At 53.6% G+C, this 21,843-nt stretch overlaps 3 protein-coding genes across 5 annotated transcripts; all 3 read right to left on the reverse strand.

Annotated features, from left to right (window-relative positions):
* Positions 1–346: 346 nt before the first annotated feature.
* LOC112067426 (protein-S-isoprenylcysteine O-methyltransferase-like) lies at positions 347–1,613 on the reverse strand. The gene is made up of 2 exons (XM_024133217.3): positions 1,330–1,613; positions 347–1,219 (listed from the first exon to the last, which is right to left on the reverse strand). The coding sequence occupies exons 1-2, from the start codon at positions 1,611–1,613 to the stop codon at positions 649–651; spliced, it is 855 nt and encodes a 284-aa protein (XP_023988985.1). The 3' UTR covers positions 347–648.
* Positions 1,614–2,622: 1,009 nt separating this feature from the next.
* LOC114485228 (dipeptidyl peptidase 3-like) lies at positions 2,623–6,709 on the reverse strand. Its single transcript, XM_028486299.2, has 3 exons — positions 6,660–6,709; positions 5,519–5,793; positions 2,623–5,420 (listed from the first exon to the last, which is right to left on the reverse strand). Exons 2-3 carry the CDS (start codon positions 5,786–5,788, stop codon positions 5,331–5,333), a joined length of 360 nt encoding a protein of 119 aa, XP_028342100.1. The 5' UTR covers positions 5,789–5,793; positions 6,660–6,709; the 3' UTR covers positions 2,623–5,330.
* A 4,260-nt stretch (positions 6,710–10,969) lies between these two features.
* PELI3 (pellino E3 ubiquitin protein ligase family member 3) lies at positions 10,970–19,849 on the reverse strand. Of its 3 annotated transcripts, XM_024133263.3 has the most exons (8): positions 19,710–19,849; positions 18,416–18,568; positions 17,804–17,875; positions 15,585–15,714; positions 14,888–14,989; positions 13,895–14,089; positions 13,389–13,577; positions 10,970–11,984 (listed from the first exon to the last, which is right to left on the reverse strand). In XM_024133263.3, exons 2-8 carry the CDS (start codon positions 18,565–18,567, stop codon positions 11,415–11,417), a joined length of 1,410 nt encoding a protein of 469 aa, XP_023989031.1. In that variant the 5' UTR covers position 18,568; positions 19,710–19,849; the 3' UTR covers positions 10,970–11,414. The 3 variants fall into 3 exon arrangements, with proteins under 3 accessions (XP_023989031.1, XP_054939284.1, XP_028342099.1); XM_055083309.1 differs by lacking the exon at positions 13,389–13,577 and having other exon boundaries at positions 19,710–19,848; XM_028486298.2 differs by lacking the exons at positions 17,804–17,875; positions 18,416–18,568; positions 19,710–19,849 and adding an exon at positions 16,287–16,363.
* Between the last annotated feature and the right edge of the window lie 1,994 nt (positions 19,850–21,843).

The following is a 21,843-nucleotide window of genomic DNA, read 5'->3' on the forward strand; positions in this document are numbered from 1 at the left end:
ACTGCTGTTTTTGAAAACAGGTAAGTAAACATGATGAGATATATGAAGAGCCAAAGTGCCTTATAAGGAAGTGTCTTTAAAATTGAAGAGATGCTCATGCACTTAAGGACAGAAACAGGGAGGTTAAAGCTGTGCTGTTTGTGTGTTTTGGTCAAAGTAAGGATTCTGAACGGGTTTCTAACACTAGTAAATACTGGTGCCCAAGTACCCCTTCCCGCTGCAGGAGCCTCTCTCAGCATCTAGAGTGAGCCCACCTCTCCCCAGGGGTCTTGGTTACAACTTAACACCCCTGGCCTCGTGGGGGATGGAGTGTGGCCTAGGCTCTCTCCAGGCACATCGTGGGGGCACTGCCAAGTACTGCTGTTATTTGCTTCTTGTCCACCTTTAATCTACATCCTACCTTGATGCAGCCCGAGAACAGGCTGCTCCGGGGCAGGGGGGAGGTGGGAGTGGGGGTGGGAGGGGGGGGTCCTTTGGTCCTAAGGCCTTCTGACCATTTGATCTTGAGTGATATTCCAGAAGAGTAACTGGTGACATACAAAATGATTTAAGAAAGTCCTTTCTGCAGAGTGGCCAACAGGAAGCAGGTCCGTCCCACACTGCCTGGAGTGGGAGGCCTCCCGGCCTGGCCTGGGCTGCCCGGGCCTATCATAGTTCCACCTTGACCCCCTTTATGAAAGGCAGGCCCGTGGGCACCCGCTTCTTATACTCCAGGTACTCGTCTCCAAAAAAGTGAATCAGCGAGATCTCCTCCTCCTCTGTCCGGTCGCGGAAGAAGCACCACACTGTCAGAGTGTAGCTCACGCCGCAGATGGGGTTACACAGCACCACCTGGGTTCCGATACTCCAGTAAAACCACCCAACGTAAGAAGGATGCCGGAACCAAGCGTATACTCCGCTTGTCACCAGAGGGTGGGTTTCTGACTTTTCATTCTGCACCACGTGGTTGAAACTGGAACCAGCTGTAGACATCGCCGCTTTCCTCAGACGCTCTCCAAAGACCACCATCAGCAGCCCTGTGGCGCTGAGCCAGGTGATCTGCTTCAGTTCTGGCCAGAAGATATTTTCAAGTGTGAACTCTATCCAAGAAGAAAGAGCTGCTACTGTATACTCCACACTGTGATTCAGGAGAAAGGAATCCAAGGACAGACTCTTGGGATTATTGACTGCTGTGACTAAGTACTCAGAATAGTGGAACAATGACAGGGAGCACATATACCTTGAAGCCACTGGTTCATATCCAGATCAGGGACAAGAAGGCTCAAGGGACTGAAATCATAGTGTAGGGAAAAATCCTACACTGGCCATAGGGGCGGCACTAGATGTGACCAGCCAAAGTGATTCCCAGAAGACTGGCTAAAACTTAGCAGCACTCCACAGCCAAACACAAAGCCAAGGAAACAGGCTCGGACGGCTCTCTGGTAGCGCGGAGGCCGGTAGAGCAGCAGCAGCAGTGCGCTGAGCCCGGCCACATAGAGTGCCAGCCCGGTGTGGTCCTGCAGGCCGGCGCGCGTGAGCAGCGGCAGCGCAAGCACCAAGGCGCCCAGCAGGAAGGCGGCGAGGCTGAGGCGCGCCTCGGAGCCCGGCGGAGCCCGCGCCGCGCAGCCCGCCATGGTGCAGGGCGGCAGACCTGCAGGCGGCTGCCCCAACTGTAGCCGGGCCCTTCTGTGGTTTTAACTGAGCGTTTTATATGATTCCATTTTCTCTCCTTTCTTAGCGTATCAGTTGTACTTCTTTTTCTAGTTTTTTCAGTGGTTGAGTTTGCAATATACATTTACAACTGATTCAAATCCACTTCATGGGCAGTTTGAGTACCTTATAGTAACAAAATAATCCTAATTCTTGCCTCCCCTCCCTCATATCACTTCTGTCGTTCATTTCACTTCTACATAAGCATACATAAGCATATACATACATGTACACATAAGCACACATAGTTGGATATGTTGCTGCTATTATTATTTTGGACAAACTGTTATCTCTGAGATCAATTAAGAATAAGAAAAATAAGTTTTTATTTTACCTTCACTTATTCCTTCTCCAATGCTTTTCCTTTTTTTACTGTACATCTGAGTTTCTGACCTATATCATTTTCCTTCTCTCTAAAGAACTTCTTTTAACATTTCCTGCAAAGCAGGTCTATTGGCAACACATTCCCTCAATTTTTGTTTGTCTGAGAAAGTCTTTATTTCCACTTCACTTTTGAAGGATAATTTCACAGGGTACAGAATTCTAGGTTGGTGGCTTTTTATCTCAACACTGTAAATATTTCAGTCCACTCTTCTTGCTTGCATGATTTCTGAAATGTCAGATGTAATTCTTATCTTTGTTCCTCTGTAGATAATTTTTCCTTCTGGGTTCTTTCAGGACTTTTTCTTTCTCTTTGATTTTCTGTAGTTTAAACATGATATGCCTACATGTAGGTTTTGTTTGTTTTTCTTTTTTGTTTTGCACTTACTATCCTACTTGGTGTTCTCTGAACTTCCTGGATCTGTGGTTTGGTATCTGACATCAATTTGGGGAAATTCTCAGTCATTATTATTATTATTTTTATTTTTATTTTTGTGGTATGCGGGCCTCCCTCTGCTGCGGCCTCTCCCGTTGATGGCTCACGGGCCCAGCCGCTCCGCGGCATGTGGGATCCTCCCAGACCGGGGCGTGAACCCGGTTCCCCTGCACTGGCAGGCGGACGCGCAACCACTGCGCCACCAGGGAAGCCCCTCAGTCATTATTATTTCAGATATTTCTTCTGTTTCTTTCTTTCATCTTCTGGTTTTACCACTATATATATATACGTTACACTGCTTATAGTTGTCCCAGTTCTTAGATATCCTGTTCTGTTTTCTTCAGTCTTTTTTCTCTTTGCTTTTTAGTTTCAGAGGTTTCTATTGAGATACCCTCAAGCTCAGAGATTCTTTCCTCTGCTATGTCAAGTCTACTAATAAGCCCATCAAATGTGTCCTTCACATTTATTAGTGTTCTTTTGATCTCTAGCACTTTTTGGATCTTTGTTGGAATTTCCATCTCTCTGCCTACATTGCCCATCTGTTCTTTTTTTTTTAATTGAAGTATAGTTAATTTACAATATTGTGTTAGTTTCAAGTATACAGCAAAGTGATTCAGATATCTATATGTATATATCTATATGTTTATATCTACATATGTATTCTTGTTCAGATTCTTTTCTATTATAGGTTATTACAAGATACTGAGTATAGTTCCCTGTGCTATACAATAGGTCCTTGTTGTTTACCTATTTTATATATAGTAGTGTATATATGTTAATCCCAAACTGCCCACCTGTTCTTGCATGCTGTTTACTTTATCCATTAGCACCCTTAGAATATTAGTCATAGTTGTTTCAATTCCTGGTCTGAAGAGTCCAACATCCCTGCCATATCTGAGTCTGGTTCTGATACTTGCTCTGTCTCTTCAAGCAGTGTTTTTTGCCTTTAAGAATGTTTTGGAAGTTTTTTCTTGATAGCCAGACATGATGTGCTAGGTAAAAGGAACTGTCATAAATAGGCCTTTATTAAGGTGATGGTAAGGTGTGGGGGCAGGGGAAGCATTCTAGAGTCCCATGATCAGGTCTCAGTCCTTTAGTGAGCCTTTGCTGCTGGACTGTGAACTTCACATGTGCTTCTCAGTCCCATGTTCCCACCACTCCTCTTAGGTGGGACAGATGGTCAGAGCTATGGAGTTGGGTATTTCCCTTCTTTCAGATCAGTTAGGCTCTGATAAAACCCTAGCAGGTTCGGTTCTAGTTAAACAGTTTTTCCTGAGGGCAGACCATGTTAGGAAGAACAGAATGTTCTAGCATATTTCAAAAATGGTTCCTTTTCCTCTCCTCCTGTGAGGAGCATGAGGGACTTTTTCTCTGAAATTCATTATGAGAACCAGGTCAAGCTCCTGGAGGTAAAACCCCCCAAACTGTGGGCCCCCCTTATGACTGGGTCTCCTTGGAGTTTTTAACTCTTAGAATTGTCCACACTGAGCCTCCAGCAATTCATCAGTTACAGTTCAGGTTTTCCTACCCCAGCACTGGTTCTGTGGAGGTTCCTGCTCATGAATTTTTGCTCTGGTAAGTTGTGATTCTCTGTACCTGCCTGTCTGTCTCTCCAATTTTGGGGGCAGCAGTTTGCCCTGTGACCTCACTTCTCTTAAGGATCTAAGAAGAGTTGTTGATTTTTCAATTTCTTCAGCTTTTTACTTGTTGTTAGAACAGATGGGCAACACCTAAGTTCCTGACATGCCAGACCAGACTGGGAGTCAAGGTTGTTTTTTTTTTCTCCATTTAAGCCAATTTGAGGTGGGTTTCTGTTACTTACAAACAAAAGAATCCCACTGAAAATAATGAATACTTGGGTAGCACTTTTCCATTAATAAGCACTTCCCCAGCTATTAGCTCTTTTAATGAGTAAATCAAGGCCTAGAGACGGGATGTGATTACTCAAAGTTCAAAGAAACGTAGAAGAAACAGCCTGGGCCTCAGCGCAGAGATAAGCAATCCAATCCCTTTATTTTACATATAGAAAGACAGACCATATCCTCATACATTCTTGGTGAAGCTTTTTCAGATGATGATTTAACAGCACCAATCAATTGCCAATGTACAGAGCCTTTGACCCAGCAATTCTACTTCTACAAATAGATCCTACTCACACACGTGCATAAGTATGCTCATCGTGGTATTGTTTGTAAGAAGGGTAGAGAAAAACCTAAATGTCCATCAATAAAGAAAAGATTAAATTGATTATAGTGTACATTGCTGTGGAATGCTTCACAGCCAATAAAAAAGAATGAGGTGGATTTATGTGTACCCCATGTAAGTTCTCCAAGACATGGTGTTCAGTGAAAAAAGCAGAACTCATAAGAATACGTAGAATGTGATCTCACATGTAAAAGAGAAAATAAGGAACTAATACATGTGCATATGTACATGTACAGGTATGCAATACAGACAGAGGACTGAAAAGGTTATTTATCCCACCATCTTCAGTGGTTACCTCTGGGGAGGGCACCGAGAACAAGTTACCTTTTTGTTTTGTTTTGTGTCTTTCTGCATTGCTGTAATGCATTAAGAAGGCATTAATGTATTCCTTGGCCAGTAGACCCACAGACAGACAAAAACAAGGGGACAGGCAGAACATTCTGCCCAGGGACACACAACACGGTAGAGGAAGATATGGTCCAGAATGCAGACCTCCTGATTCCTACACTGGACTCACTCCTCTACCGCCTCCGAATCTCCACAGCTGTTTCCTTTACTCCACAGCCCTTGTTATAATCACAGCAGCCACCACTTATCTTGGAGTCAGGTCGCTACAACCCTAAGAGGTACAGACTACCCTCATGCATATCTTGCAGATGAGAAGACTGAAGCTCCAGGAGTGGATGTCCCTGTGTTTGAAAACTTTCGTCTAATGCAAAGAGAAAGAAAGTCCTTTGTACCCCTGCTTCCTGGCCCCTCACACCCAGAAGCCACTCAGGAAATGCAGGTTGGCCTGAGAGAACTGACCTGATATTCCTCCTCGGTAAGGCCCTCAGCCAGGGCATGCTGGCGCAGCTGGTCAGGGTCCTGTGCACGGAAGAGGCGGCTGAGCAAGGCATAGATGTAGGGGGCCTCAGGGGAGGTCTGCAGCAGCACGGCCAGGCCTCCATACCAGGCAGCCCGTGACAGGTGGTGGGCATAGAGGCGCTCTGCGGGTAACAGCAGGCGGAAGGCCTCGCGGCAGTCCAGGCTAGACACGCCGATGTCATTGGGGAGGATGTACTGGGTGTCCGCCATGGGCCCTGCTGAGAACCATCACCATGATCACAGCCATCATTTATCGCACGCCAACTGCACACCTGACTCTGCACTCTCACAGTCTGATTTAATCCTCTCCAAAGTCCCTGTGGCAGGGAATACCATTGTACCCATGCACCAGATATGCTAACTGAGGCTCAGAGACGGTTAGGTGACTCACCCAAGGAGATTACAAAATATTCTGGTAGGCAATGTTTGGCCTGTGGCCTCTCAAACTTAAAGACTGAATCCAACTACCTAGTATTACAGTTGGGGAAACAGGTCCAGAGAGCCTAGAGCTTTGCCTAATAGCACAAGGGAGAGGTCAGAAGCAGAGATCTGCATCTCTGGACTCCCAGCCCCAGGCCTCACTCCTCCCCTCCTCCTTCTCTGACCTCCTAGCCTCCTCCTTCAGAATTATCCTGCAGGTTCTTCAATTCTGCCCACCACTGTGTTCCTAAGGACAAAGTCCCAGTTGGAAGACCCAGGTTCCAATCCCGGCTCAGCCCCAGACTCCTAATTTCAAGTCAATTGTTTTACTTTTCTGCCCCTCCATTACGGCCTCTGTAAGATGAGACTGATAGTAACCCCAACCTCACCGGGTGGGTATGCAAATTAGATGAGGTCACGAGGCCACAAGGTCACCCCAATCGAATGGAATGTACCTACAGCAGTAAATGATTTTCCCTGAACTCTTCCTCTCTCACTGATCCCAGGATCTGTCCCACCCTCATCCTTCTGTCTTTTCTTCGGTCCTCCGTCCTTCTGTCCTCTCCCTGTACTGGGCCAGGGGAGCTATCCTAGCTACAGAAGTTCAGAGTTGGGAGAAAACTCATTTTACAGTTAGGGAGATCGAGGCCAAGCAACTTACCGAAGGTCTCACTGCCCGGTTGGGATCCGGGTGTCTCCCAACCCAGAGTACACTCCACAAAGCCCTCTCTTACTAGGAATGAGTTTCCAACCTCCCCCGCCCCTCCCGATGCTGCTCCCCAATAGCACAATCCCCTGGGTTCTGAAAGGAGTGTTAACCCTTTGCTGCCTGGAGCATTCCTTGGCCTCGGGGCCGCGATGAATTTGGCAGGGGTACGGGATGGGGGGCAGAAAGAGAATGATCTTGCGCTCGGCCCAGACTCGCCCTGTCCCCCGAGGATGACACATTGTGACCCCGAAACCCGGGCGCCGCGCCTCACCTCACCTGCAGCAGCTGCTCCGATCGCAAACTCACTTCCTGCTTCCGGCTCCCCCCATTCATTGGGGCTCCGCGAACACCGCCCCCACCAGCCAATTGCCGGGCCTCGGAGCCCGGACGGGCATCGCCTCCAGCCAATAGGCGCGCCGAGGCGAGCTTCGCCGGCATGCCGGCTCCCCGCCCCAGGCACCACGGCGTTGTACGCAGAACGGCCCCTGTGGCCTTGGCCTTTTGTCGGCAGGTGGCGCCCGCGCGGGGGTCAGGAACCTCAATGTCCTGGCCGGTGGCGGCCTAGTCCCGGCAGACGGGGCTGACAAGGGACCCCGAGTCCAGGCGGGGCAGCGTGGCTGTCACGGACAGAGCACCAGGGATTTCCCCCCCAACAGTGCTGACCTCCGCTCTCCTTTGGGGTTTTTCCCAGTCCCCCGACCTCAGTTTTGTATGGGAGAACCTGCACCGTGGGAGTGATGTGGTCCTTCCTCGGTGGAGTCGAGGGCCAGGGGGCGGAGACTCTTCCGAGACTGCAAAACCCTTCGCGCAGGGAATCGAGGCTACAGGTGAGCGGGCTCCTGCCGGGTCTGACAAGGTCCTACCGTGTGGGGGGCGCGGAGAAACGCCCCCAAGTGCTTCCCTGCACCGCTACCGACTCACCGTGGGCCTGATGGGGGCTGCAGCTGAGTATCTTCGAGCCTCAGTTTCCTCAGCACAAAGGGGCGAGGGGCCTGGCAGTTCCCCGGTGCTTGCCAGGTGCCTGACGGATGAGAAAGCCGCCTGCGACCCCCAAAGGCTGTCCAGGGCAGAGCCGAGCCTTGGATGTCTGGAGAGACTCACAGGAGGATGGCCTGGGCGGGGAATGGCATGTGGAAGGGCCAAGCGCCCAGGCTGGGCGAAGTGGGGAACATGGTGAGGGTCCCAAGTCAGAGGTGGGGCAGAGCCAGGCCATCTACGGTCCAGTCAGGCCTCCCCTGCCTACTGGCTGTGTGTCCTTGGGTGGGACACTTTACCTCTCTGAGTCTTGGCTTCCTCAGCCAGAGAACCAGGCTAAAAATCGTCTTTACTCGGAGGGATGTTGTAGGCTTGAGTGAAGTGTTGACAGGGTAGTGCTGCCCCCTAGTGTTGTGCAGAGGGGGGTGGAGGAGAGGGGATACCCTCCTTGCCAGCCTTGGCCACACCTGTGTCTAGGCCCAGAGCAGCAGCTGCCCACCACTGGCACCAGTTTCTCATTCACAAAAAGTGCCCAAGGCCCTGCTTGGCACAGCGGTGCGAACTGTTGTCTCTGATGGTGATTATCATTATACGGAGGAACTCAGTCAGTTGGTCTACGTCCTTAGAAAATCACTCCTCTTCCCTGTGCCTCGATTTTCATTGTCTTTAACATGCGTGTAAAGTCTTCCTTGACTTGGGAGAGGTTGAAATGTACACAGATAAAGAAGGAAGTGCCTCCCATGGACACCAGTGGGCAGCTCGGGCCAAGGAAAGATCCCAGTACTCCTGGGAAACCCCCAACCAAGCTGCATTTTTATCTTCACAGCTAATATGAGCACTTCCTGAAGGTCTGTGCTAGCAGCTTGACATGGAGGATCCCATTTAATTCTTGCAATAACCCTGAGATAGGATATCATTTTACCTGTTGCACATATGGGGATATGGAGGCTGATGGATTCATTGACTTCCCTAAGGCCACCCAGGAAGTCCTCAGGTATCCCTGAACTGGGGTCTAGCCTTCCACCACAGAGTCCCCTCCACCTTTCCCAACACACACACGCACGCACACGCACACACAGACTCACAGTATCACATGCAGCCGTCCACTCCCTGGAGTCATGACCATCCCCAGCCTTGGCTCTTGCCCATGGGGATGAAGAAGGAGTAGGTGAGGAAGTAATATTAAGTACCTACTATGTTACAGGTGTCCTCCATACGTTCACAGCCACCTGGAAACATAGGGACTGTTATTCCATTTAACAGCTAAGGAGACTGAGGCTCCAAGAGTTGGAAGGGGGTAGAGCTAAACCAAGACCAGGGCTGTCTGACCCCCTCCACCAACACCTCTGAGTTCTCCCTTGTGTGGCACCTGTGCCTTTTGCTTGCCTCTCCTCCTTGAGAGTCTGAGGTTCCCTGATAGAAATGGCATGGGAGTGTTCTCCCGTTTGGTTCTCAAAAGAGTGAGAAGAGAGAACTGGAAAGAGTTGGATTCTTACTGCTCTGGCTCTGTGTGTGTGTGTGTGTGTGTCTGTGTGTGTGTGTGTGTGTGTGTGTGTGTCTGTGTGTAGGAGTTGCAATGAAATAATTATAATTATAATTATTATAATATAGTTTCTGACTCTGACGGGATATGCACGGGATAAGATGCCAACAAACATGATGTGTATCTAGCAAATTGAGGGTATCCAGGGAGACTTCCAAGAAGAAGAGATTTTGGAGCTGAGCTTGGCCTTCATGTGTCTGTGTGTGTGTGTGTGTGTAGGAGTTGCAATGCTCCCAAGTCCACCCCAGCATCCCCATCTGGGCTCCCCCTCTGTGACAGTGTGATGCTCTAGAAGCAAAAGTCTCATCACCTCCTCCTCTCACCACCAGCAAGCGCCCTCTCTCCTCTCAACAGTCCCAGGTCTGGTCTCTGTGGTTCCAGCCGGCCGTGTGGATTAGGGCAGGTCCCTCCCCTTGGAATCTGTACTCCCTAAGGCTCTGTCTTCCACTGGGGATGATGCCCAGGTCAGGCTGGTACTCAGAGCCTCTTCTTCAGATTTTTATATTTCCAGAACCTCCATCTACCTGTCTTTCCAACTTGTTTGCCCCAGGAAAGCTCTGGGGTAATCCCAGCAGCACCCCAAGCTTGCCTTGGCTCTCAGGAAGAGGCGACGCTTAGCCAAGATGAATAGGGATCCAGTTCAGACTTGGCCTCTATGGCAACCAAGGCCCACCAGACCCCAGCCCAACAGTCCCACCCCTCATTCCTCTTTTCTGCCTCCTCCACACCCACCTCATTGGTCGTCAAGCATTTTCCCTGCCACACCTTTGCCCATGCTGTTCCCCTTACCTGGCTTGCCCTCCAGACCCCTCCCATCCCTGTCCAAGGAAAGCAGCCCAGTGTGATGGAGGAGAGGGCGGGCTCTGAGGCCAGGTAGTCAGCTGTGGATTCGAATCTGACTTGGCCACTTTCCAGCTGTGTGACTTGGAACATGTGTTTTAATCCCTGTAAACAGAAATGGTAACACCTCCCTGCCTGGGTTTCTGGGAGGATTAAATAACAAAACCTCTGAGAAGCAGAGCCTGGTGCCTGGGAGTGCTCAGTGAACATAGTTATTATTACCATTAGCACAGTGCGGGGCACGCAGTGGGCATTCAGTGATGGTAGCCCTTGTGTCACAGCCAACACTCGGGAACCACGAGTCCTCCCCCCGCCCCGCCCGCGCTCAACTCCTGACTGTCCAGAAATGAGGGTCGGAACTTTCACCCAGCATCTTGCCTGTCAGCATGGCGCCAACATCTCGTTCCAGCCACCTTTCTGCCCCCTGAAGCCCATGCTCCAGCCACTCTGATCCCCTCACTCAGTTCCCTGCATACTTACACCTGAGCCTGTGCTCGGCCTCCCTTCTGCCTTAAGTACGCCCCCCGACTTCCTGCGGATCCTTCCTGTGGGCATTCCCAGCAGTCGAGGCGGAGCCCTTATGCGCGCCTCCTCGGTGAAACCTCTCTCACTGCTCACTTTTCTACCCTCCGGTGAGACCAGCTTCACAGCTCCTTATGACTCTCTGATCCTAGCACACAGGAAGCCATGCTGTCCTTCAGTAATTGGTCTGTCATCCACTAGACTGTGAACTCTGCCAGGCAGGGAACCAGGTCTGACTGTCTCTGTGTCCCCAGATCCCACCTGGCAAGGAGTCCAGCCCACAGTGGGTATCCGCAGATGTCGGTCCCAGCCTGCCCCCGACCCGGCCCTCCCTTAGGGGCTGGAGGCGTTGCACGCATGCAGGACACGAGGGATTTGTGAGGGCAGCTGAGCAGCAAGGTTTATAGAGGAACCCAGGGCAGCAGCAGGGTGATTATCTGGAACTGGGTTGGCAGGCTCCGGGCACAGCCAGCCTAAGCTGGGGGTCAGGGGCCCATGGCCCCTTCATTCCCCCAGGGGCACAGTGTAGGCGGCGTGATGTGGGATGCCCCAGGAAGGGCCAGGGCGTAGGCGTGAGCCTCCCTCCATCAGCCTGGGGCAGAGCTGGTGCTGAGGGCCCCATCATTCTGACCAAGGTAGGGGGTCCCAGAGACCCCCCCCTTTGGAGCCAGAGTTAAGAGCGGAAGGGCACCACCCATCCAACGCATCCATCTGGTGCGGCGATGTGCCAGCAGGTAGAGACCCACATGCAGAGCTCCCTCTGGGCTGCAGGAGGTGGGGGACCTGGGTGGGCAGGCGGGCGCAGCAGCAGGGGGCCCCCAGGGAGCCTAGTCCAGCGGCCCCTGGAAAATGAGGCGGACACAGCCATGCTCGCCTGTGAGCCAGGCCCCGCAAAAGGGACAAGCAGCGTGGAAAGCGTGGGTGCCATGGGGCAGTGGCGTCTGAGCCCAGTAGCGGGCAGTCTTCTCAGAGCAGACGTGGCCACAGGGTGCGAAGGCGTGGCTGGGCGGCCCGGGGTCCAGGCAGAGGCCGGCCTCCTGGCCGAGCCACAGGGGCACGTAGGGCCCCACGAGGCGGCAGAGAGGACACTCGCGCTCCTGGGGGCCCCGCTTGCGCCGGCAGCCCCAGCCGTGGTAGCCGTGGACGTGGCCACAGCGGACGTAGACCCAGGGCTGCTGCTTGTCAGGTGCCGTGCGGCCACGGGCCGGGCTGGGGAAGGCGAGGGTGCTGAGGCCCACGGGGCACTGGGGCCGCGCTGCATTCGCCTCCTGCCTCTGGGCCTCCAGCTGCTTCAGCGTGGGCGCCCGCAGCAGCCCCGCCGGCGTGCGCCACAGCAGCGTAGCTCCACACAGGTCAATGAGGGAGCCGTCCTGCAGCACGTTGGACTCGTTTTCCACCTGCAAGGGCGGCAGAAGAGCCTTATTGCCCAAGAGGCTCCTGACCCCCTGCCGCTGGGCTGCCATGACCCCAGTCAAGCCACCCATCCACCCCACTGAACTTCCCTAGAGAGAGCACTCTGGACCCGTGGGGCTGGCGGGGTCAGAGGAGGGGGTTGGACTGGGGCAGAGGAGGCGGGAGGGCGGGGGCAGAGGGGCAGAAAAGACTGAGAAGCCGCGTGGGAGGGGAGGCAAGTGGTCCCGGGCAGGCACTGTCCGAAAAAACAGCAACAACAAAAAACACCCAGGCAGGCACCATTCCTTACACTCAGTGGAACATGGGCCTTGGTCACCTCATCTGTCAAATCAGAAGGCCTGGACCAAAATGGGAGTTTTCTAAAACATTTTCCCAGGCTCTCCCCTAATGGCAGAGGCCAGAAACGCCTCTGTCCAAAACACTGGGGTCTTAGCCCAAAGCAGGGGTCCTAAGGGCTGAGGTTAAAAGCAAGGACTCTAGCACTAGATCGTCTGGGTGTGAATGCTGGCCTCAGCATTTACTAACTCTGTGTCCCTGGTCAAGTAACTTATCCTCTCTGTGTCTTAATTTCCTTATCCTCAAGATGGATTTTACTTCCCTGTATAGCAAGTGGTTCTCATGAATCAATGTAAACACTTGTGACGGTGCCCAGAACATAGTAGGTGCTCAGTAAGTGTGTCCTAGTGAAACGTTCAAAAGCATAATTTTAAAAAATAATGTTTCCCCAGATCTCCCAATAGGATTGATGCTCTGGAAAAATAAGCCATGCTTTTCCTCGAGGTTTGGCATCTCCTTGCCCGAGGTGCTCATACCTAGGAAAAGCTCGGCGTGGCCCAGTTGGGGATCTTCGCCACGTGACGTTGGGCAAGCCCCTGTGCCTCTCTAGGACTCTCCCAGCTCCTAACATTAGTTCTCTGATCTGTACCACATGGAGCGTTCACTGTCACCTGTGTCAGAACTACTCCAAGGCCCTTTCCTGCTGGGAGAGAAGAAAGCTAAACCCGTGCGAAGGTGACAGACATGTTACAAACTGCCAACACTTCAGGCTACAAACTGCTCGCGCACAGGCCAAGTGTCACCCTCATAGGAGGGTGTGAATTTTTCACCTGCTGGCATCCTCAAAGCCGCTTGGTACTGCACGGTGTGTTTGTGTGGGTGCCACTTCACATCACCCCAGGGACCTCTGGCAGTATGTGGGCTACACTTGGAGATGCTGGTCTGTTCCCTTCTGTGGTGCAAGTGGCGCGTGCCCCCAGATGGACCCTGTTGGGGACCCCTTGTGCAGCAGGACTGGAGATCATCTGTGCTGGCTTGGGAAGGGGGAAGGGGAGATCGGGAGGACCCAGGAAGGATGAGGGGGTGGGGAGGAGGGTGGACAGGCCACCTACCAGCTTCCCCCGCTGCTGTGCCGAGCGGCTGTCCCTCAGAGTATATACATTCCCACAGACCGAGATCTCCCGCCAGACACCCGGGGCCGAGTCCTCAGAGAAGCCGCCTGCTGGGTGCATCACCAGGACCCCGTTGGTGGTTAAGCCGTCCATCAGGCCGTCAGGGGTCCGCCATTTGGCTGCCCGCTCCTGGGACCACACGTGGGATCAGATCACATCCCCGAGTGGCCCCCAGCAGGCTGCGAGCCAGGAGTGCTGCCCCTCTACCCTCGAGCTCAGAGGTGGCCCGGAGAGGACTAGAATTGGCGCTGCGTGACCTTGGGCGTCACCTGACCTCTCTGAGCCTCGCTCTGCTCATTTGTTAAGTGGGGTTGCTAATCCCTGCGTAGGTCATGGTTATGATTACTGCAGGCTGGTCCATCACCCCAGGATGCTGCCCCTCCCCAGCCTACCCCTCGGCTCACTCTCAGATGTAGTGCTGGTCCCTGCCCGGGGGGCTCACTCACTCCAAGGAAGATGTTGCTGGAGGCATCGAAGCCAGCGGCATAGATGCGGGTGGTATAGGGCGGCCGGCGGTCACAGAGGATGCGGCAGGCATAGCGGGAGATGGTGCTCTGGGCACAGGGGCCCTCGGCAGCCCCTCCTCCAGGGGACGTGTCTGTTACCACAAAGTCGATCATGTTCTCCGTGGAGCGGCCAATCTGTGAGGGAGGGGAGGGCAGGCACAGGAATGCTGTGTGCACAGGTCAATCCTGCGGGCTTCCCGTCCCAGGGTTCCCAGCAGCTGCTCTGTGTGCAGGGTCACCAAACAAGGAGGGGACAGCACCATCCCAGCTCCCTGGGGATCTCCACATCCAATCACTGGTGTCTGTGTTTCTCCTTCTCTGTCTCCCCCGCCCAGTTCCTGGAAGCACCCCACTCAATTAAAAACTAGCTGATTTGCGGATAGAACAGTGAAAGGGTAACTGACACCCATAGTCTGGGAATGTTCAAATGTTAGTAGAAAATAGTGAATTTTTGGTGAATATTTACTATATATCATGTTAAGCATTTTGTGTGCAATATCTCCGTTAATCTTCCCAACGATGCCCTGGGGTGGGACTATAATGGGCCCCACTTTACAGATGAGGAAACCAAGGCCCAGAGAGGTTAAGCGACTCTTGCCCAAAGTCATCCAGCTACTAACTGACAGAGCTGGGAGCAGAAGCCAGGCAGCAGGACTCTCACAACACACTCTGAACTCCTGAACTGTACGCCTCCCGCAGGCGGGAGTCCGGGCTTGGTTTGAATCTTGACGCAGCCACTGACTTCCTGTGGGACTGGGAAGTCAACAACCCTCACTGGGGTGTCCTGCTTCCTCATCTGAAGAGTGGTCCACTGCACTGAGGACACAAAGTACCTGCCCCGTGGCCACGAGCCACCCCCTGGAACACCTGCAGAGCTGAGCATCCAGGCCTGGTGGTCCAGTGGCCAAGGCTTGTGGAGGCGCCCGAGCATACCTGGAACATGTCTGTGTCACTGTCATGTGTGTACTCGACTATGACCGAGTGGCTCCGGGACAGTGTGTACGAGATGCTGTGCTGGCCACGGTTGCTCAGTGCCTGGTGACAGAAAGGAGAAGTCACTTTCCTGGGCATGTGGCCAGGAGAAGGGTGAGCCTCTAAGCCAGAAGCTGGAGCCCAAGGCCCAGTGGCCACTCCTAGGGAAGGGGTGGTTCCACCCTTTGCAGAGGGTGTATTGTGCAGCTGGCACTTGACACAGGTTACCTTATTTGATCCCTAAAGCCACCCGAAGGAGGCATGGTTATCGTTCCCGTTTTACAGTTGAGAGAACTGCAGCTCCAAGAGGAGAAGAAACTGGCCTAAGGTCTAACAGCTGGAAACAACAGAGCCCGAATTCTAACCCAAACCCTCTGCAGCCGAAGGCCTTTCCTTTGTCATTGCTGTGTGACTGTCACATCCCCTCTCTGAGCCTTGGCCGCCTCTAAAATGATGCTGACCAGTTCCATCCAATGGATGGGGTCTGGTGGTCAAGGAAACACTTTGCAGACTGTAACACATGGCAGGGGATCTCCCACCAGCACCATTTCTCTGGGGCAGTGGGTGAAGACACAGTGGGCTCCCCTGCTCCAGCGGGGCTGTGGGCAGGTAGGACTGGGAAGACCAGCACCCAGGACTGCTAGGACAAGCTGCGTGCCTTGGACACAAGCGGTGTGGAGATGTGGTGCATGACGTCCGGCTTCACTCCGTTGGCGTGTGGCCGGCGGCTCAGTGCCAGGCGGCTTCGGCGGCGGCCCTTGTCCCCACTTGCCAGACACCCATTGTAGCTGTGGATGTGAGGGTTAAGAAGAAAGGGTTGCAGGGAGAGAGAGAGAAAGTGAGCCCCTGAGAGACTAGGAGGAACTGCCAACTTCTGGGCAGATCCTACCTTCAAAAACAAGCCCTAGAACCACCCACAACTAGAAGACCCTACTATATCAAATTGGTGCCTTCGGGGAGTGGGGTGGGGGTCAGAATATCCTCAAAAGGCCTTGCATCCAATTCACCAGTGTTTTCTGGACTCCTGAACCATGCCTGGCCAGGTGCCAGGTGCTGGCATGGTATAGTGACACACCACAGTCAGTTCTCTGCCCTAAGTTTTTCAAGGAACCTGGGTGCCACCTGCCATGACCCAGGCACAAGCCAAGTATGCCCCAGGCCCAGAGACAGGAGAAGGGAATTCTGGCCCCAGGATCAGGTTTCTAAGAGAGGGGACACCCATACTGGGCCTTGAAGAACTAGAAAGGATTCACCTTTAGCAAACTGTCATTAATTATATCACAAGTACTACCAGAATGAAAGAAAAAAACAGACCCACAATGCCACTACCTCCAGATCGCCACACACATCAAATTTCTACCTTCCTTTCCAGCTCTTGTCCGGAGGGAATGATTGTGGAAGGCAAAGATGGAGTGAGTCATAACCTTGATCGCTGCCATGTACCGGAGCCTCCCGTGTTCTTGGTGCTTCACATTATTAATTACCTAATGGAACGTGTGCAATGTCCTGCCAGGCAAGTATCTTTCTTCTCATTTTACGAATGAGGAAAATTGAGGCTCAGGGAGATAAAATGACTTGCCTGAGGTCCCAGGCTAGTCAGTGGGAAAAGTCTAGATGTGAACTCGGGTCTGTCTGACTCCAGCCTCTTCTGCAGAAGACTTTCTGTAGGAGGGCTCACAGGCCCTGAGGCTGGAAGGGTTTGGTGAGATCAGAGAGTGATGATTTGGGTGGTAAAGTGCAGCAGGGGAAAATGAACTTGGTGGGAGGGCCCTGAACACCAGGCTGAGGATTCCAGACTTTATTCCATAAGCAGTGGGGAGCCATGGAAGGTTTGGCGGCAGGAAGTGAAAAGGATGAATAGCTGGCAAATACAGCTGAGGACCACTTGAATCAGAATCTTCCCCGGCCTCACACATGGAGATTCTGATTCTGTAGGTTTGGGATGGGCCTGTCAATGGGTATTTTCCAATGTGCTCGCCAGGTGGCTCTGATGTCCAGCCAGTGTGGGGCTTCACTGCCCTGCAGAGAACAAATGGCAGTCAAGAGGGCCTGTCCCCTTAGGTCTGAGCTCTCCCTCATCAGTGGCCTCACCCTCAGCTGCAATGCCAGCTCTTCCTTTGGGACATCGAGCAGCTGCTTTTTTTTTTTTTTTTTTTTTTTTTTGAAAGTGTGGAGTCCTAACCACTGGACCACCAGGGAATTCCGAAGCAGCTGCTTTTCTAATGCAAGCACCCCTCAGAGGGGCATCACTTTTGCCCTTGTAAGCTCTTCCCACATATGGGGGGTGGGACAGTTCAGGACACAGGCTGGGGGCTCAGACTGGCCTGGCTTGAATCCTGGCTTTTCTGCTTATCATATGACCTCTGTAAAATGGGGCTAATTTATCAGGACCTACCTCACAGGTTCATTGTGAGAACTAAAGGAGATAAAGCATTTAAAAATGCTTGGCACAGAGTTTGGCATATATATAGCAAGCCCTTGGTAAGTGTTAGCTATTATTATTACTGAAAAAAAAAGTGCATGGCATGTACATGTCAACAAACAGTAGCCATTATTATTTCTAAATAATCATCACAGTGATAACATAGCTTATCATATACTTTCTTCGGGGTAGAGAGAGAGGCCAAAAGGAGGTACAGACGGGGGAGGAAGGAGAGGAATCTGTGCCTGGGGCAAGAGCTAGGTGGGTGGTGCAGAGATCCTGGTCAGGTGAAGACCAGGAAGGGATGAGTTCTACTCAGCCACCAACTCATGTCTCTTCCTCTCTCCTGGCCTCAGTTTCCTCATCTGTAGCGTGAGGGTCAGCTGTAGCTTAGCAAAAGTTCACTAGACCTAGAGTAAAAAGCCCTGGGTCCAAATCCCAGCCCTGCCACTTACCAGCTGTGTGCCCTTGGGCCAGTCACTTCCCCTCTCTGAGCCTCGGTTTCCTCACCTCCTTCCTCACAGCATCTTTGTGAAGATTGAAATGAAATAATGTCCATGAAAGGGCTCGGCACAGGCCTGCCTCCCAGAACACTTGGTGCGTGCCAGGCACTGTCCTACGTGCTTTACAGAAATCACCTCATTCATTCCTTCCGACAACCCTCTGAGGTATTATTATTAGCATCCCTATTGGGAAATGGGAAAACAGAGGCACAGGGAAGTTAAGCAACTTGCAGAGGCAGGATTTGACCCATGCAGTTTTGCTGGAGAACCAGAGTTCTTCACCTCAGACTGCACACACTAGGTGCTTTATGAAAGGCAGCTGGTGTTACTTTCTTCTGCTCAGAAACGTTGGTGGGCAGTTAGAGTTGTCTCAGTAATTTATGAAAAATGGGAAGATAAAATAACAATTATGAATTGAGGTGGGCTTGGTCAACTTTGTCTCTCAGCTGGGAAGGTGAGGAGGGACAAACAGCAGAAGGCCCTAAGTGGGGAGAGACGGGGCCCTTGGTCTGGCTGTCCTGTGGGGTGCCTGGTGCCCCGCGCCCCCGGCCCAGGGAGGCTCACCCCAGAACGATGAGTTCACCATACTTGATGGGCTCCTGCCCTGGCTGTGCATCTTCACTGGGAGAAGAGAGGACACAAGAGCCCTGGTTCTCTGGGTGCTGGAGGTCTGAGGTTCGGGGGGAGCCCACTTCAGGGTTTCCTTCCAACACCATTCTGGGCAGATTGGGAGAGGAGAAAAAGAGCTTTGCAGCCTCCCACCCCAGCCCCCTCAATGCCAGCTCCAGCCTGCTGCAGGCCACCTAGGCTAACAACAGAGTGACCTTTCACCCACTCTGTTGCCATGGCAACCACTTCACTTCTGCCTCCCCTAAACTGACAGGGTTGCTGGGATACCAGGGAAGGGAGATGGATGGGATGGAACCAAGAGGGTGGGGCTGCACAGAGGGTCAGAATATTTGGCAGGGGCAGGGGATGGAGCAACTTGGTGTGGCCAGAAGCTGCTTTTTGGCCAGGGCCTCAGTCTGGGATGTGCTTGGAAGAAAGTCACCCCAGGAGTTGGGGGCCCTTACTGCTCATCCTTCACTCAGTTCCTGGGTTTGGCTCTCAGCCCCGGGACCCCTGAGTAACACTTCTGTCAGGTTTTTGGAATCTACCTGTCCATCTTAATCTTTCTGCCCCTTTGCCGGTCTAGGCCTCTGTCTGTCTGTCTGTTTTCTCAGTGACTCTCTGTCCCCGCTGCTGTCCTTTTCGCCATCTCTCTACCCACGCTCCTCCCCATCTCCGCCTGTCTGGCCACCTCTACCTCCCCATCCATCTGCCCCAGTCTCCCCATCTTGTCCTCGCCCTGCGGGCAGGCCTCTGGACCCCTCCCCGGTGCACCCCCCTCCCTCCCTCAGGTGTCAGTCTGCAGTCCCCGGGCCGCCCGGGTCTCTGGAGGCCTGTGGGGGCGGCGCTCCCCCCTCCCGCTTGGGCTGCAGCAGAGCCGGTCCCCGCAGGAAGCCTGTTTGGAAAACATCCCAGCGCAGGAGGGACTGCGCCGGGGCAGGCCGGCGCCCCGCGCCCGGGGCAGGCACAATGACAGCCCAGCGCATACGCAGATACACACCCGGCGGCCCCTCCACACAAACACGCGCTCTCACACACACAGTCCAGCACAACCCGAGCCCCGCGGGCAGTGCCCGGACGGGCGCAGAGTCCACCCTCGACCCGCCACAGCAGGCGCGATCGCGCAAAGAGCCACAGGCGCCCGCCCTCAGACCAAGTACCCCTGCCACCCAGACACTCAAACACGCCCCCAGCGTCCGCTGGGGCCCGCCCGGCGAAGCCCCCGCCCCCTCCGCCCCGGCGGCCTCACCTGGCCGAGCTCCGGCCCCCGCTCGGCGCCGCTCCCTCCGCGCCCCGCTCCTGCTCGGCCCTGGGGCTGCTGCGGCGGGATGGGCCCGACCCGCGGCGGCTCCGCGTTGCCTCGTCACGGAGACACCCGGAGCCGGGGGAGGGGTACGGCGCCAACAGCCACGCTCCGCCCCCTGTCCGTATGCCCCGCCCCGTTGAAGCCCCGCCCCCACTAAAGACTCCGCCCCTTGCGGCGAAGCTCTTCCCCAGTCTGCGGAGCCCCGCCCTTTCTCAGGAGACCACGCCCCTCATAGGCCCCGCCTTCGGGCCCTTGGAAGCCCCGCCCACCACTCTATTTTAGGAACGCCCCCGCCCAACTTCGCCAGCTCTGGGACTCTCAGGTAGTCAACGAGACCCCTCCCCCAGTTCGGGCTCCCCTGACCCCGCCCTCATTTCTGGGGACTCCCGGGTTCTCCTTGAGACTCTGGCACCCCCTCCCCCACCGCGGTCTAGGACCTTCCCACTGGGCTGGAGGCCCCTTTCCCCACCTTAGGCCAGGGACTCTCCACCTCCTGCCCGAGAGCTCGCCTCCCAGATGGGGAAGCCGCGGAATTAGAGGAGAGAGGCAGGGGCGGGAAGGAGAGAGAGAGATAGAGGAGGCGAAGGAGGGGGTGTGCGTCAGCAGGAAGGCAGAGGAAAGCCGCCGCGTTTGACTCCAGTAGCAGACCTGTCTTCCCCCCCGCAAGCTCGGCTGCTTTCTCGCTGTGCAACCTCCGGCTGACTCTGGGCCCCCCCAGGTATCTAGGAACACCTCCCTCTCTCCCGCCAGCTTGCACACGCCACCTGAGATGCCGCAAAGGGGATGGAGACCTTTGGGGGTTTTCAGTCCCTTCCGGTCCTGGGCTTGCAAGAGATCTCGTCTGTCAGTCTGTGCCAGGTGCTATGTGCTGTGCTTTGAACAAAATAAGCCCTTTAATTCTTGTGAGTCAGGCACTATAATCACCCATTTTACAGATGAGAAAACAGAGATTTAGGAACCTGACTTGGTCGGGGTTATTTTCCTAGAAAGGGCCCAAGAGTGGATCTCAGCTATGTAACTCCAAAGTCCGGACTACTAACTGCTATACCTTGTTGTTATGACTTGGGAAGGCTGGACAGCACTCAGAGGTGCAGAGCCAGAGAGACCCAGAGATCCATCAGATAAGATCCCTAGAGCTCATTATCTCTTGGTCTGTTTGGAACTATAACCAAGAGCTGGGGGAAGCCCAGAGGGTGGACCTTTAATTTGCATCTTTGGAGTGCATGTTTTATTGAGGAAATCAAGGAAGGCTGCACAGAGGAGGCCACCTTTGGCCCCAATCAAGAAGGATAAGTGAAAGTTTGCCCACACATTCCTGAGAGGGGGCACATTTCCCTTCTGTCTCCCCAACTTGTGGCTTATGAAGCTGCCAGTCTCCAAGACTCCTCCTGGGCCCCACCACATCCACACACCCCACTAACTCCGCCACCTAAAAATAGTCCAAGATGCCAACTGCTTTGCCAACTGTTCTGGGGCCCCAGCAGCCAGATGAAACAAGAAAGCAGCTGACAGCACACCCTTTGAGGACAAAAGCACGCATTAATCAAAGAGAAACTCCCTGAGAGGCCACCACAGGGCAGGCTGGACTGCTGAGCTGCCGGCAGCAGGTCATACAAATCCTGCACCACAGGGTAGCTTCCATCCCTGACTGCCTACAGTATGCCCACCTGCATGCCAGGTATGCGCAGCCATAATAGGACACAGGGACACTGGGACAGGCTCACTCCCCTTTGCAGTCCCAGCTTCTAGCACATTTCCTGCCAGAGCAGGCCCTCTGTGAACATGTACTGAATTACTATTAGAATTCCCAGTTTACAGATGAGAAAAGTGAGGCTGGGGTGGGGGTGGGCAGCCAGGTCACACAGCCCGGCAAGTATGGAACTGACGTTTGACCAGAGCCCCCGTGCTACGACTTGACACCAGACTGCAGGAAGGGCTAAGAGAGGTTCCAAGGCTTTGTCCCAGGAGGCAGAGATTTCTCCTGTGGTAGAGCACTGGGCTTGGAGCTGCATGGTGGGTACAGCCAGACCAGGAGGGACCTCTGGAAGTATGTGATGAGCCTGACTGAAGCACTGCA

The sequence above is a fragment of the Physeter macrocephalus genome, unplaced genomic scaffold, assembly GCF_002837175.3.
Source record: "Physeter macrocephalus isolate SW-GA unplaced genomic scaffold, ASM283717v5 random_787, whole genome shotgun sequence".
Lineage (NCBI taxonomy): Eukaryota > Metazoa > Chordata > Mammalia > Artiodactyla > Physeteridae > Physeter > Physeter macrocephalus.

Excerpts from the sequence above, each read along its gene's own strand:
- PELI3 (XM_024133263.3), bottom strand. The coding sequence starts at position 18,567 with ATGGTGTTGGAAGGAAACCCTGAAGTGGGCTCCCCCCGAACCTCAGAC. Across the intron at positions 15,715-17,803 it reads GGCCCAAGGGCACACAGCTG|CTACAATGGGTGTCTGGCAA; the intron begins GTAAGTGGCAGG and ends TCACATCCACAG. Across the intron at positions 11,985-13,388 it reads CACAGCAGCGGGGGAAGCTG|GTGGAAAACGAGTCCAACGT; the intron begins GTAGGTGGCCTG and ends CCGCCCTTGCAG.
- LOC114485228 (XM_028486299.2), bottom strand. The coding sequence starts at position 5,788 with ATGGCGGACACCCAGTACATCCTCCCCAATGACATCGGCGTGTCTAGC. Across the intron at positions 5,421-5,518 it reads TTACCGAGGAGGAATATCAG|ACGAAAGTTTTCAAACACAG; the intron begins GTCAGTTCTCTC and ends TCTTTGCATTAG.
- LOC112067426 (XM_024133217.3), bottom strand. The coding sequence starts at position 1,613 with ATGGCGGGCTGCGCGGCGCGGGCTCCGCCGGGCTCCGAGGCGCGCCTC. Across the intron at positions 1,220-1,329 it reads TCTGGGAATCACTTTGGCTG|GTATATGTGCTCCCTGTCAT; the intron begins GTCACATCTAGT and ends AGTGGCTTCAAG.